Source organism: Xiphophorus couchianus, chromosome 20, assembly GCF_001444195.1.
Source record: "Xiphophorus couchianus chromosome 20, X_couchianus-1.0, whole genome shotgun sequence".
NCBI classification, from domain to species: domain Eukaryota; kingdom Metazoa; phylum Chordata; class Actinopteri; order Cyprinodontiformes; family Poeciliidae; genus Xiphophorus; species Xiphophorus couchianus.
The window spans coordinates 17,770,088-17,782,078 of NC_040247.1; the positions used below are offsets into that span (position 1 = coordinate 17,770,088).

An 11,991-nucleotide genomic window follows, 5' to 3' on the forward strand; every position below is an offset into this window, starting at 1 on the left:
TTTTTACTTGAACCTGAAATACTCCAAAGTATTACCAACTATCAAGCACGGTGGTGGCAGCATCATGCTGTGGACCTATTTTACTGCATGCGGTAATGTTGCAATGCATAAAGTGTTTTAAAAAAAAAAACAGAACACTACAGATGAGCAGGTCAGAACTCAAGCCTGCTAAATTGTATTAATTTTGATTTTGGTAATGTGGCTCACTGTCCAGGGCAGCATCAAATGTGGGGTATCATAAGGGCCCCAACTATGTATTTTTTTATTGCTTTTCTGCATGTTCAGTCAATCTGGAGGGACATTTGAGTTGAAACTTCCAGCTTGGTGCAAACTTTAAGGTTTCTTGCACATCTTTTACATTTTGAATTAATCAAGTCTAATTTAAAATCTAAAATACTGAATATGACCAGACTGCTTCTGTATGATTTCATGCTTGAGCTTTTGTATAAAAAGTTGTAATTATGATGGCTAATGTTTTCCACTTTCATTATAAACAGAATTTAAGACAATATTTAATAATGCCTATTTAATCAAGGTACTGAAACAGTAAATGAGCATTTCAAGCATTTCAGTTTTGGATAATTCATTATTTCTCAGAAACTGTGAACAATCAGAGTACATCCAAATGATTAGGATCAGATTTTGTCACACACTGTATCACACTTTGTTATAAAACAGAGGTTGGTCTCCATGTTTGTCTGCTCAGTCTGTGCTACTTCAGCCTCTTTCAGGGATCAATAATTATCAAACATCCCTGTGGAGTTAGTGTATTTTCATTGGTGAACCCTTCCAGATCAAAGGTAACGTAAAAACCAATGGGACGGAAAGGGAAGAGGGACTGGCCTCAATAAATACACAGATTCTCTTTACACAGATGCTTGTTTGTTGCATCAGTCATAGTTACCATCGGTGTGTGGCCTGAACTTTGCCTCCTTGGTTTCTGCTGCAAATGTATAACAGAGAAAAGTCTCCAGGATGTCGGATTTAAAGGAGCTTTGCAGCGGTCTACCCCTGGATCCTTTGCCACCAAACCGAGGAAGAGATCCAAATGTGCCACACGCTCCGGTCCGGACTCCTAACCTCACAGCTGAGGAGGAACGAGTGAGTAACTCCTGACATCTGTTCTTCCATGGAAGTATTTTGTTGGAAGATGTTTTGGCTGTAGTTATTATTGCATGCATTTCAGCATTGATTCTATTACCATTACCATTTAAATACGCACTGTAAACTGAAACCTGCATAACACCCCTTAAAATGTAAAAAGTCACTACATCTCTGCCTGTTAATAATGTATGAATGATAACACTGTTAAAAGATCAAAATTTACCATGGAAGTGATAGAGCTGAGAGCAGTAGTCAGAGCCTCTTCTGCACTATATTTTTTCTTGCATCACTCTCTGTTGGTTCAACCTCTAAATTGATTATTTTCAGAGGTCCTAAAATGATTGCACAAACTCAGAAAAAACACCTCAGTCAATAATTAAAAGAGGGAAGCAGGGAAAGCTTATGTCTGACATGAAAACTTGATAAAAAAGGAATGACAGGTTTGTCAAGGCTCTGCTTTCACTAACTCACAGTAAATCATCTTTATCCTACAGCTGGCACTGAGAAATGCTCTGCGCTACTTCCCACCATCCCACCATTCAACTCTCGCATCTGAATTTGCTCAGGAGCTCCGGCAGTACGGACATATATACATGTACCGTTTCTGCCCCGCGGCTCGGATGAGGTACGGGGCCCCTAATGAAGACCTGGTTAAGATTTTCATTGGGTCAAAGTTAGACATTAGTGTTTCACAGGATTAAATGGCTTGAAATTCCCTTTACTTCACATAATCATCTAAATTTAAATAAAGTACGTTGAAAAATATTAAAGCCATATATTTAGGTTTTATTACAAATGTCACATAAATGCTACGTTTGAATTAAGTCATTATATAACAGAGCCTTCTAAAAGTATTTATACTCTTCAAACATTTCCAAATTGTCTTTTGTTATGTTATAACCACAAACTTCCATGTATTTCATCAGAATTTTATGTAATAGACCAACACAGAGTAGTGCATAATTGTAAAATAGAAGACAAAATACGCATTTTCTGAAAGATGTGGTCACCCTAGTTACACTGATACCCTTAAATAGAATCACATGCAGCAGTTTTTATTTATAAGTTGCCTAGCCTGTAAATGGAGTCATTGTGTATTTATTTTAATCTCAGAGGCTTTAACAGAGCAACACAAGTACAGCAGCTACTCTGTTAAAGGCTGTGAGGTTTGTTAGAGAACATTAACAAGAGGTTAGAAAATGATACCCCTAGATATGAGCTTTCTAAAGAGAACTATTCAATTCATAATCATAACATGGAAAATTTGACATAGAAGGACATCTAAAGAGAGGATTATTCAGTGAGCAACAGAGACTCTGTGGTAACTCTGGCGAAGCTACAGAGGTACATGGGTGGAAAACACTGTTTAACTGACAACTATTACTCATGCTCTCTAAAAATCTGGCCTTTAAGCAAGGGGGGGGGGAAATGACTGTTAAAAAAAAGAAACATCATAAAAAAATAATTTTGGAAAATATTTAAGTATGGAATAAAGCAAAAATTTGAAAGAACCAAAATGGGCTTTTTTGGTCTGCATGCAAGATTACATGTATGCAGGAAAATGAACAATACACGTCAACCTGAGATGAAACATAGTAGTGGCAGCATTATACTTTTTGCACATTTTCTTGTGCAGGGGCAGGGAAGTTTTTCAGAAATACATGGCGATAATTTCAAGATTTCAGAAGAAAACTTGTTAGAGGCAGTAAAAGACATCAGACTGGGTTGGAGGTTCATCTTCCAGTGACAATAAGCGAACAACCAGAGCTTCAGAATGGTTTGGATCAAAACGTATTCACCTTTTTGATCAAAATCTATTTGAGAATTGATGGCTTACATACTTTTAAGATTTTTATAGATACAATTTTTGAAGGAATGTGTCAATTTTCTTTGTCTTCCACAATTTTTCATGGCTTTTTGTGGGTCAGTCACAAAAAATTGTAATGAAAGGAAGGAAGCCGTAACGTGACAAAATGTGAAAAAGGTTTTGTTTTGATTTTTTACATCAGCTTTCATTCATATCTTCAAAAATAAAATACTTTTTTTTTTTTTGCCAATTTTGCTTCATGCTAATAAAAAATCTAAGTTGCTAACCAGCATTGTATCCAAATACTGTTGAGGCTGAAAGTAATTTCCTGCACTGCTGCTACGATGTGAATCCCTGTCTCTTCTGCAGAGCCTATCCTATTGATCAGTATCCGTGCCGCACACGACAAGCAGCAGCTATGATGCTAATGATCATGAACAACCTGGACCCAGCTGTTGCTCAGGTGAACATTTTGTGCTCTGCTTGACTAAACATGTCTAATTTAATATCATGAACAGGGGCGTCCAAGTTCAGGCCTCAAAAGCAACTATCCTACAATGTTTGGGTGCAAACGTTCTCCAATATCACTGAGTAAATGAACGGTTGGTAACCAGCCGTCTACAGAGGAGGAAGTTCAGTCATGTGACAGGTGTTGGAGCAGGGATGCCTCTAAAAGTTGCAGGATAGTAGACGGACTTGGGCAGCCCTGGCATGAAGGAAACCAACTTTCCTCCTCCTGCAGTTTCCCCAGGAGCTCGTCACGTACGGAGGGAACGGACAGGTGTTTAGTAACTGGGCCCAGGTGAGTCCTGAGCAAACCCAAAATATAATTTATCTCTCGTATGATATGCTGACTTAAAACAGCTGAATAGTAGCTGTTTGCATCTGAGTCCAGTTTCGCCTTGCGATGCGCTACCTGAGTGAGATGACTGAGGAGCAAACTCTGGTCATGTACAGCGGTCACCCCATGGGCTTGTTCCCCAGCCTGCCTTCCTCTCCTCGGGCCATCATCACTAACGGCATGGTACCGGCAGAACACACACCACGTGTTAACAACAGACACAAACAACAAACTCACATTTGGTTCTGTGTGTTTGTTCTGTTCGTTTCCTCAGGTTATTCCAAATTATTCCTCCAGAGAACAATATGAGAGGATGTTCGCTCTTGGTGTGTCAATGTAAGTCTTTTCTAAGCTGCTGGACTGATTGTGATGGAAAACAAGAAAGAGAAGACAGTCAGAAGGTTGCATACATGCTGGGCCTTCAATAATGCACTTTATCTGCTCTGTTTTCTGGGGTGGAATGATACTACAATTCATAAGTGCAATGATTGAAACCAAAAAAAATACATTTCCATCCACAAGTTTAGATTTAGTGTGGATTTTCTCTAATCCATATAGATTTCAAATCATTCCTACTGAATCAAATACAGACATAAACCTCCACTACTCTTTAAATAAATCTACCTTTTCAGATATAGCTTCACTCATGCATTTTTGTATTCTTCAATAGGGCTCTTTTATAATTCCAGCTGGATATTCATCTTCTATGCTTATAGAAATTTTCATTCAGTCGATTTGGTTGAAAGAAAATCTACAAACTGCAGTGGAGGCATGAAGACAGGATCACATTAAAGATTAATGTTTGTTGGCTTCATCCATCCAAAAACCAGCTTTGATGTGTGTTTTGGGATCTTGCTCCTGTTAAATGTATGCAGGTTTCAGGTTTTAAGATAAGATAAGATAAATCTTTATTGTCATTGTCACAAGGACAACGAAATTCAAAGGGTGCCATCAGTCGGTGCACATGCCCAAAAACAAAAAGTAACTGTCTCACAATTCACACACAACGCAAGAATCAACAAACAACTGGCAAAAAAAAGAAAAATAAGAACAGCCACATTCTCACATACATCATTTATGATGATTAATGGTTGTTTTTGATTGCATTTAGTTTTGTTATTGCTATCGGGTAGAAACTGTCTCTGAGACGGTTGGTTCTTGTTCTGGTTGCTCTGTATCTTCTGCCTGAAGGCAGCAGTGTGAACAGAGAATGTCCGAGGTGAGAAGTGTCCTTTGTGATGTGTTGTGCTTTTCTTAGACATTCTTAGACGTTTTACCTACGCTATGATCCTCAGGTTAATAAAAATTGGTTAACTTAAAAGATAATCTTTATAAACTGGATAATGCTCAAGCAACAGTATCACCATTGGCAGAAGTAAAGTTTTATTCAAGGGCTGGTTGAAGTTTTATCAGGGGAAGCATTTTCTAGCAATGGAAACTAATTCTGCCTTCTTGACTATTTCCAAAACCCAGATGCATCTCTCTCATGTGTTGCCCTTATTATGAGTGAAGTTAAATCCTGGCATTCTTAAATAAGGCTCTTTTCCTGCTGGAAAACTCTGACTCAGACGTTAAGGTTGATTCCAGGAAAGAAAAAAATGTGTGCAGTCAAAATATCACCTTGCAACACAGAGTGTTTCAGCCATGGACTGTTTCTTTGCAAAGAGTTGTGCAGTTTTCTCTTGTCTTGTACCACGCTCAGTGTTTGGGAACATTTTTAGTTACCACTGAACAGGAGCCTGTTCTCTGGATCTTGAGTTGTCTAGAAGACACATTAAAAACTTACTGACACGTTTCTCGAAATACTTAAATGCAATAGTTTGGCGCTTGTTTAAATAAGCTTAAAAATATTTGCCTTCCTCTTCATTATTTGTCTCTGCACAAAAATATAGACTGGTATGTGTGAAGATTGTGATTCTTAAGTTGAATGTCTCAGTTCTGTAAATTAAACAAGCCAACTGCGATCAAATGAAACTGAATCATGTAGACGGGTCACCACTAAATAACCAGAGTATCATTCATGCCGTCACAATAGCTAAGAAACGTTGTGAACTTACAGTTCATGCTGGGCTCAAGTATTTATTTATTTTTATTGATTTAAGATCCCTTTCTAACAAATTGATATGGTTATTATTCTAGTTAGGTAGTGAGTTACATGTACACAAGCATGATTGACAGTGCTGAGACCCTCTCCATGGTTTCTATTGATTGTTCCAGACTGAGCTGTAATTTTGTATTTAGCACTGGGAATAATAGCTCATTTTTTCAAAGATTACCTATCTCATACCATACTGTTTTGACATGGTGACAGTTTTAACAAATATGCCAAAAACGTACTTTTATAAAAGTTACATACCTCACCTTTAACAGCCTAAACTTAATTTGGCATTCTTGCAAATTATTGTTTATAAACTTCTGACCAGCACGGTATTTATATTGTGTTACGGCTACATGGTGTAATTTGTGTCCTGTTGTTGTTTGGATACAGGTATGGTCAAATGACAGCAGGCAGTTACTGCTACATTGGACCTCAAGGAATCGTTCATGGCACAATGGTTTGTAAAAAATTAAATTAAAAAAAAAGAGAAAAAGATCCTCACATCCAATCCATATCATGACATGCTGCACCATTTTGTCGTAGCATATACATAATGAACTGAAGGTTATTTTTTAATATCTTTTCTCTGTGCAGCTGACTGTACTAAACGCAGGTCGGAGGTACCTGGGCACCGATGACTTGAGGGGCCGCGTCTTCGTGACGTCAGGCCTCGGCGGAATGAGCGGCGCCCAGGCCAAAGCGGCCGTCATCGCAGGCTGTGTCGGAGTGATTGCCGAGGTCGGTTGGTTTCCAGTCGTTCCTGTGTCTCATTGAAAGTAACTTTTGACAGATAGAATAAATTAAAATGTTTGTCATTTCCTGTGTAGGTGGATGAAGCTCCACTGAGGAAGAGACATGAGCAGGGTTGGGTCATGGAGGTGACCAGTAGCTTGGAGCAATGCATCAAACGCATCCGGTAACACAGAAAAACACATCGTCATAATTCATTTCCTACAAATAATATCTTTGTTGGATGGTTAAAATGTTATCTATAGTAACGGTACCTGTTAGCACTGTTGCCTCGCAGCAAGAAGGTCTTGAGTTTAAATCCTAGCTCGGGTCTTTCTGTAAGGATTTTGCTTGTATTACATTTCTTAAGGACAGCAAAATCAATGTCGAAGAGACATCTGTGAGCAACACAACCCACAAACGTGAGTTAGTTGTACCAGTTCTGTCAGGATCATTAGGCCAGAAACACATTAAATACATAAATGCTGATTCAGGTCATACAGTTAAAAAGACAAGCCAAGAAAATACAATAGTACACAGATATTCATATACATCTTCAGATATGCACTGAAAACAAAACAAAAAAGTAAATCTATCTTACAAATCCAACTGCAATCAAGTTTGAAGGATATGTATTTTGAAAACTGATAAATTTTCCGGTGAAAGGATCTTTAATATTTCTCTGTTGTTGTCTCTCAGAGAAGCCAGGAACTCCAAGACGCCCCTCAGTTTGGGATACCATGGGAATGTCGTAGACTTGTGGTGAGTGAGCTGTGAAAACTTTCACTAGACACAGTCAGGGTCTGTTAAACACTTTAGCTCAATTGTTGCTGAAATTGGTCCACTTTTTCTGTTTGTAATCAGGGAACGGCTGCTGTTGGAGTTTGAGAGGACAGGGGAACTCCTGGTGGATCTGGGTTCAGACCAGACGTCGCTGCACAACCCCTACAACGGGGGCTACTACCCCGCCCCACTCAGCTTCCGCCAGGCCAACCAGCTCATGTCCACAGATCCTGGACGCTTCCAGAGCATCGTCCAAGAGAGGTTTAGTTCAATTAATCTCAGAGCTGAACCGTGTGCAGCATTTCAATGCTCATATTGTTTTTACTACCATGTAACCAATGCAATTACAGTCTCAGAAGACACATAAAGGCCATCAACAAGTTATCAGATGCAGGTATGTTCTTCTGGGATTATGGCAATGCATTCCTGCTGGAGGCCCAAAGAGCAGGTGAATTATTTATAAAACATGACACAAAGAGTATCAGACTCCAGGAAGATTTGAGCAGTAAACAGGAACATGTTTTTGGCTTTAATAGGTGCAGAGGTCAGCAAAGTTGGTGGAGGAGCAACCGAATTCCGGTATCCATCTTATGTCCAACATATTATGGGGTGAGTATATATCCAGTGATTTGTTGGTCCAGTTAGTACAGCTTAGTAATAGATTCTTGCTGCAGGGACATTTTTTCTTTGGGGTTTGGGCCGTTTCGCTGGGTTTGCACGTCTGGTGATCCACAAGACCTGGCCGTAACCGACGACATCGCCGCTAAGGTGCTGGAGGAAAATGCTGCCAACGTGTCGGAACTTGTAAGGCAGCAGTACAGAGACAACATCCGCTGGATCAGAGAGGCTGGAAAGCACAAAATGGTCAGCTAAAGAAGATCTCTAACTAGGGAATTATGTGGAGACAAAAAAATAAAAGGTTATTTTTTTAACCTGTGTTGTTTCTTGTTTAGGTTGTTGGATCTCAAGCTAGGATTTTGTACTCGGACCAGAAGGGAAGAGTGTGCATTGCTTTAGCCATAAACCGGGCTGTTGCTGACGGAAGAGTCTCAGTAAGAAGATGAACTCAGCTGAAGTCTTAATAATTATGAATTGACACGTGAATCTTAGTGTTGTTGTTTTCTGTTCTGTTTCTTCAGGCTCCGGTGGTCATCAGCAGAGACCACCATGATGTCAGCGGCACAGACAGCCCCTTCAGAGAGACCTCTAACGTGTACGACGGCTCTGCGTTCTGTGCAGGTGTGTGTTTTATACACAGCTAAGATGATGAATCTGCCTTGAGATGGAAATTTGAGATTTTTGCTGCTTGTACCTTCTGATGCTTCAGCACCTTGCAGAAGTATTCACACCCCTTGAAAATCATGCAATGTTTCACCTTCACCACAAAGTCATGTGCTACTTAATGTTGGTCTGTGACATAAAATCCCAGTATAATTCAATGACTTTAGAGGTTATGACATGACAAAATGTGAATAAGTGCAATTAATGTATTGTAATTATTGGCTCTGTAAAAGAAAATAGTTAAATAGTTTGTCGATTATGTGCAGGTAGTTACAACTTCAAGTTTACAAAGCTGATCATTCATGAATTTACTTTTTGAAACGATTTCAGGTTTTCAGCTGCCAAACATTAACGTAACTTCTGTTATGTTAATGAGTAAATATGCTAAGTTTATTTATAACAATGCCTTTATTTATTTATTTCTTCTGTAGAAGAAACTGTGAAGATTTTGAAAGAAGCCCTGAGGTAGTTTGCAGCAAAATCTGGTTTGGGCTTAGTTTTTCTTCCAACATGGCCACGACCAAAACACAGAAGCTCTGCCTCCAGAAAACTAGAGTATACTAATAAGATCAGGGGTGAATAACAATTTTGACCCAATCATTTTTTTTGGCTTTTGTTTAATCATTTCATTTATGGGTGCAAAGTGAAATACGGTAATTATGCACTCAAAATAAACCTCAGCTGCTACGAAAAGCTGTTGGTCTTTCTTTCTGTTTTTGGAAAACCCTTTTAAAATTATAACAGTTTTGTATGATTGTCTATAATTTTCAACTGTAGACATGATATAAAAGAATAAAAGAGACATTTTAGTTTTTACGGTGCTTCCTTTCTTCAGATATGGCCGTCCAGAACTTTGTTGGCGATGCCTTCAGAGGTGCCACTTGGGTCGCTCTGCATAATGGCGGCGGTGTTGGCTGGTGAGGGCAGTAAACAGTAATCTGGCTGTGTCGATGTGAATCACTGTGTATTCATGTCTGTCTCTCACCATCAGGGGAGAAGTAATAAACGGAGGATTCGGTTTGCTGCTGGACGGCTCCGACGAGGCGGCAAAGCGCGCCAGGTTGATGCTCAACTGGGACGTTTCCAACGGGGTGAGGCTGCAGGCGGAGCAGCAGCTTGATGCATCGGCGTGGAGTCATTGCTCTGGTCGGCTGCATTCCTGTGTGGTTCTGCTTGTTGCAGGTGGCTCGTCGCTGCTGGTCTGGAAACACAAACGCCTATGAGACGATCCAGCGCACCATGGAGGAGAACAGGCAGCTCCGCGTCACCATGCCATTCCCAGTGCAGGATGAACATGTGCTGGACCGAGCCCTGCAGGGATGACTGGTGATGATTTAAACTAATTAGACACAGAGAGCAGAGGAAGGCAGTAGATGTATTTACTTAAGTGTATTTATCGAAATGAGACCTTACTCAGCGGTATGAATTATACAGATTAAGAAGAATCACCCACAGTGTTAATGTCATGATTTGAAAATGTGTGTGTAATAATAATGTCTGTTTTAAAGAATGAGATAAAACTACAAGAAGCAACAAACCTGCACTGATCGTATGGTTTCCAACTTTCAATGGATGGACCATTAATGCATATTACTAATAATACCTATTGATACTAATATACATGATTAAGATGGTCCATCTAAAGTGGATGGATAGATAAAGTCACCCACAAAATAAATTGGACAGCTTTTAGGAAAAGCCATTATATAGAGGAAAGGTTCAATGCAATTGAATACTTTTATCATGTTTGATCACTTTTATCTATTTTTGTGCTGCAAATTAATAAATAAAATGTTTGTTTTAATATTGAAGATTTAAATGGCTGTTTGTGTCTCATAATGTTGTACTCTAATTGTCATTTACTTGTGGTGAACCGTGAATAAAACAAGATGTTTTTCTCCTGCCTAAGTAAAAGCAGCCTTGTACCAATAAATAGTTTATGAGTTAGTAAGAAAGTATTGGCTTTTTCTGTTGAAAAAGTGTTTTGGCAGGAAACCAAACAGAGACACAGAAGACGCAGTTACACAGAGCAACACCTGATATTCATGTCTCAACAGGATGAAAATGTTAATGTTTCTCTTTAACTCAGACATCTCCAACACTAATTTATATGGAAAGCTAAATTATCATAAAATAACTGAACTAGATTCTCAAACAATTTTTCAAGGATAAATTTGACCACTTTTTCCCACCCTATTGAGATGAAAATATATCTGAAGTACATTATCCTATCTAGATTAGTATTTGCTGGTATCTACTACAGCGTTCTTAATGGGAAAACCTTCATTCCAGATATCTAAAATCCCAGTAAGACATTTTCAACTAGACATTTGACATGAAAAACAGTTTCAGATATTTATAAGTTATCATCCAGGATGGGCAACATTTACTCTATGACTTGTTTGAAGGTAGTTTCAGGCAATAGTATATTTGCAATCAAAATAAAAATCCAGGACAAAGATATTATTTAAATATTCCTTAAGCCTCTGTACATTAAATGTCATATTAACTTAAAACAGGAGCAATAGCAAATAGTGTTATTAACATTTATACAAATAAATAAAATATGAGTTTTGTCTTCTGGGAATTTGTTGTTTTTTGTTTGTTTTTCATTTGGGGTCTAGTTTTGAATACCTAGGGCACAATACCTAATAATTAAATATATAAATAACATTCTCTGTCAGCAAAAGTTCAAACACCTGAAAGGTTGATCTAAAATATCAGCTTTGACTAGAAAGAACTGAATTGTGCAAATCTGCATTTTACACAGTCCTCTTTGCTTATTAGCGCAATCTTTTGATTGTAGTAAGACCAGAAACCTAAAATCCTGCCTTTCACTTGAGTTTATTGGGTGGAGGGATTAACGAAACAACTTTACAGTTACTGGCACCCTGTAAGACAAATTAAGCTGAAGCATTTATGTAAAGTGTCATTTAGGGTTGTTGTTTTTTAAGAGCCTGGGATCACTTAATTAGCAATGTGTAACTTCCTGTTTCAGTGCAGTTACACAGAGTTCCTTCGCTGCAACTCAGTGTTCACAAAGGGAACAACAGTAAAACATGTCATGAAAGGGAGTTAGATGTGTGTTGATTTTCATGAGCCAGCAAAAACAGAGTTTATTTGACTAAGGTTGCATATTATTCAGAGCAATAACTAAAATGTTGTAAAAGCAGCAAAGGGACCCGGGCTCTCTGGTCTGAAACACTGGATGTTTTTTGTTTTTTGATATATGTCCAGATCACCTTAACTACATTAAAAGGATCCAATAAGACCCTCAGACATAATTGGAGTTCCATAATAAAACATTTTATTTCTATACAACTCCCTTCCATCAACTTGTCACTCTTA

General features: G+C 38.5%; 1 protein-coding gene across 1 annotated transcript; it reads left to right on the forward strand.

Annotated features, from left to right (window-relative positions):
* The first annotated feature begins 858 nt into the window (after positions 1-858).
* Positions 859-10,462, forward strand: uroc1 (urocanate hydratase 1). Its single transcript, XM_028002687.1, has 19 exons — positions 859-1,101; positions 1,599-1,729; positions 3,281-3,374; positions 3,654-3,713; positions 3,807-3,935; positions 4,027-4,088; positions 6,241-6,307; positions 6,445-6,588; positions 6,678-6,766; positions 7,279-7,341; positions 7,444-7,623; positions 7,713-7,810; positions 7,899-7,971; positions 8,037-8,226; positions 8,316-8,414; positions 8,502-8,601; positions 9,479-9,560; positions 9,635-9,734; positions 9,826-10,462. The coding sequence occupies exons 1-19, from the start codon at positions 976-978 to the stop codon at positions 9,964-9,966; spliced, it is 2,028 nt and encodes a 675-aa protein (XP_027858488.1). The 5' UTR covers positions 859-975; the 3' UTR covers positions 9,967-10,462.
* Positions 10,463-11,991: the final 1,529 nt, after the last annotated feature.

What these genes read in the sequence shown, in the direction of transcription:
- uroc1 (XM_028002687.1), top strand. Translation starts at nt 976, where the DNA reads ATGTCGGATTTAAAGGAGCTTTGCAGCGGTCTACCCCTGGATCCTTTG. An exon ending in CCATCATCACTAACGGCATG is followed by an intron (nt 3,936 to 4,026) that starts GTACCGGCAGAA and finishes TCGTTTCCTCAG; the next exon opens with GTTATTCCAAATTATTCCTC. An exon ending in AGGCTGGAAAGCACAAAATG is followed by an intron (nt 8,227 to 8,315) that starts GTCAGCTAAAGA and finishes TTTCTTGTTTAG; the next exon opens with GTTGTTGGATCTCAAGCTAG.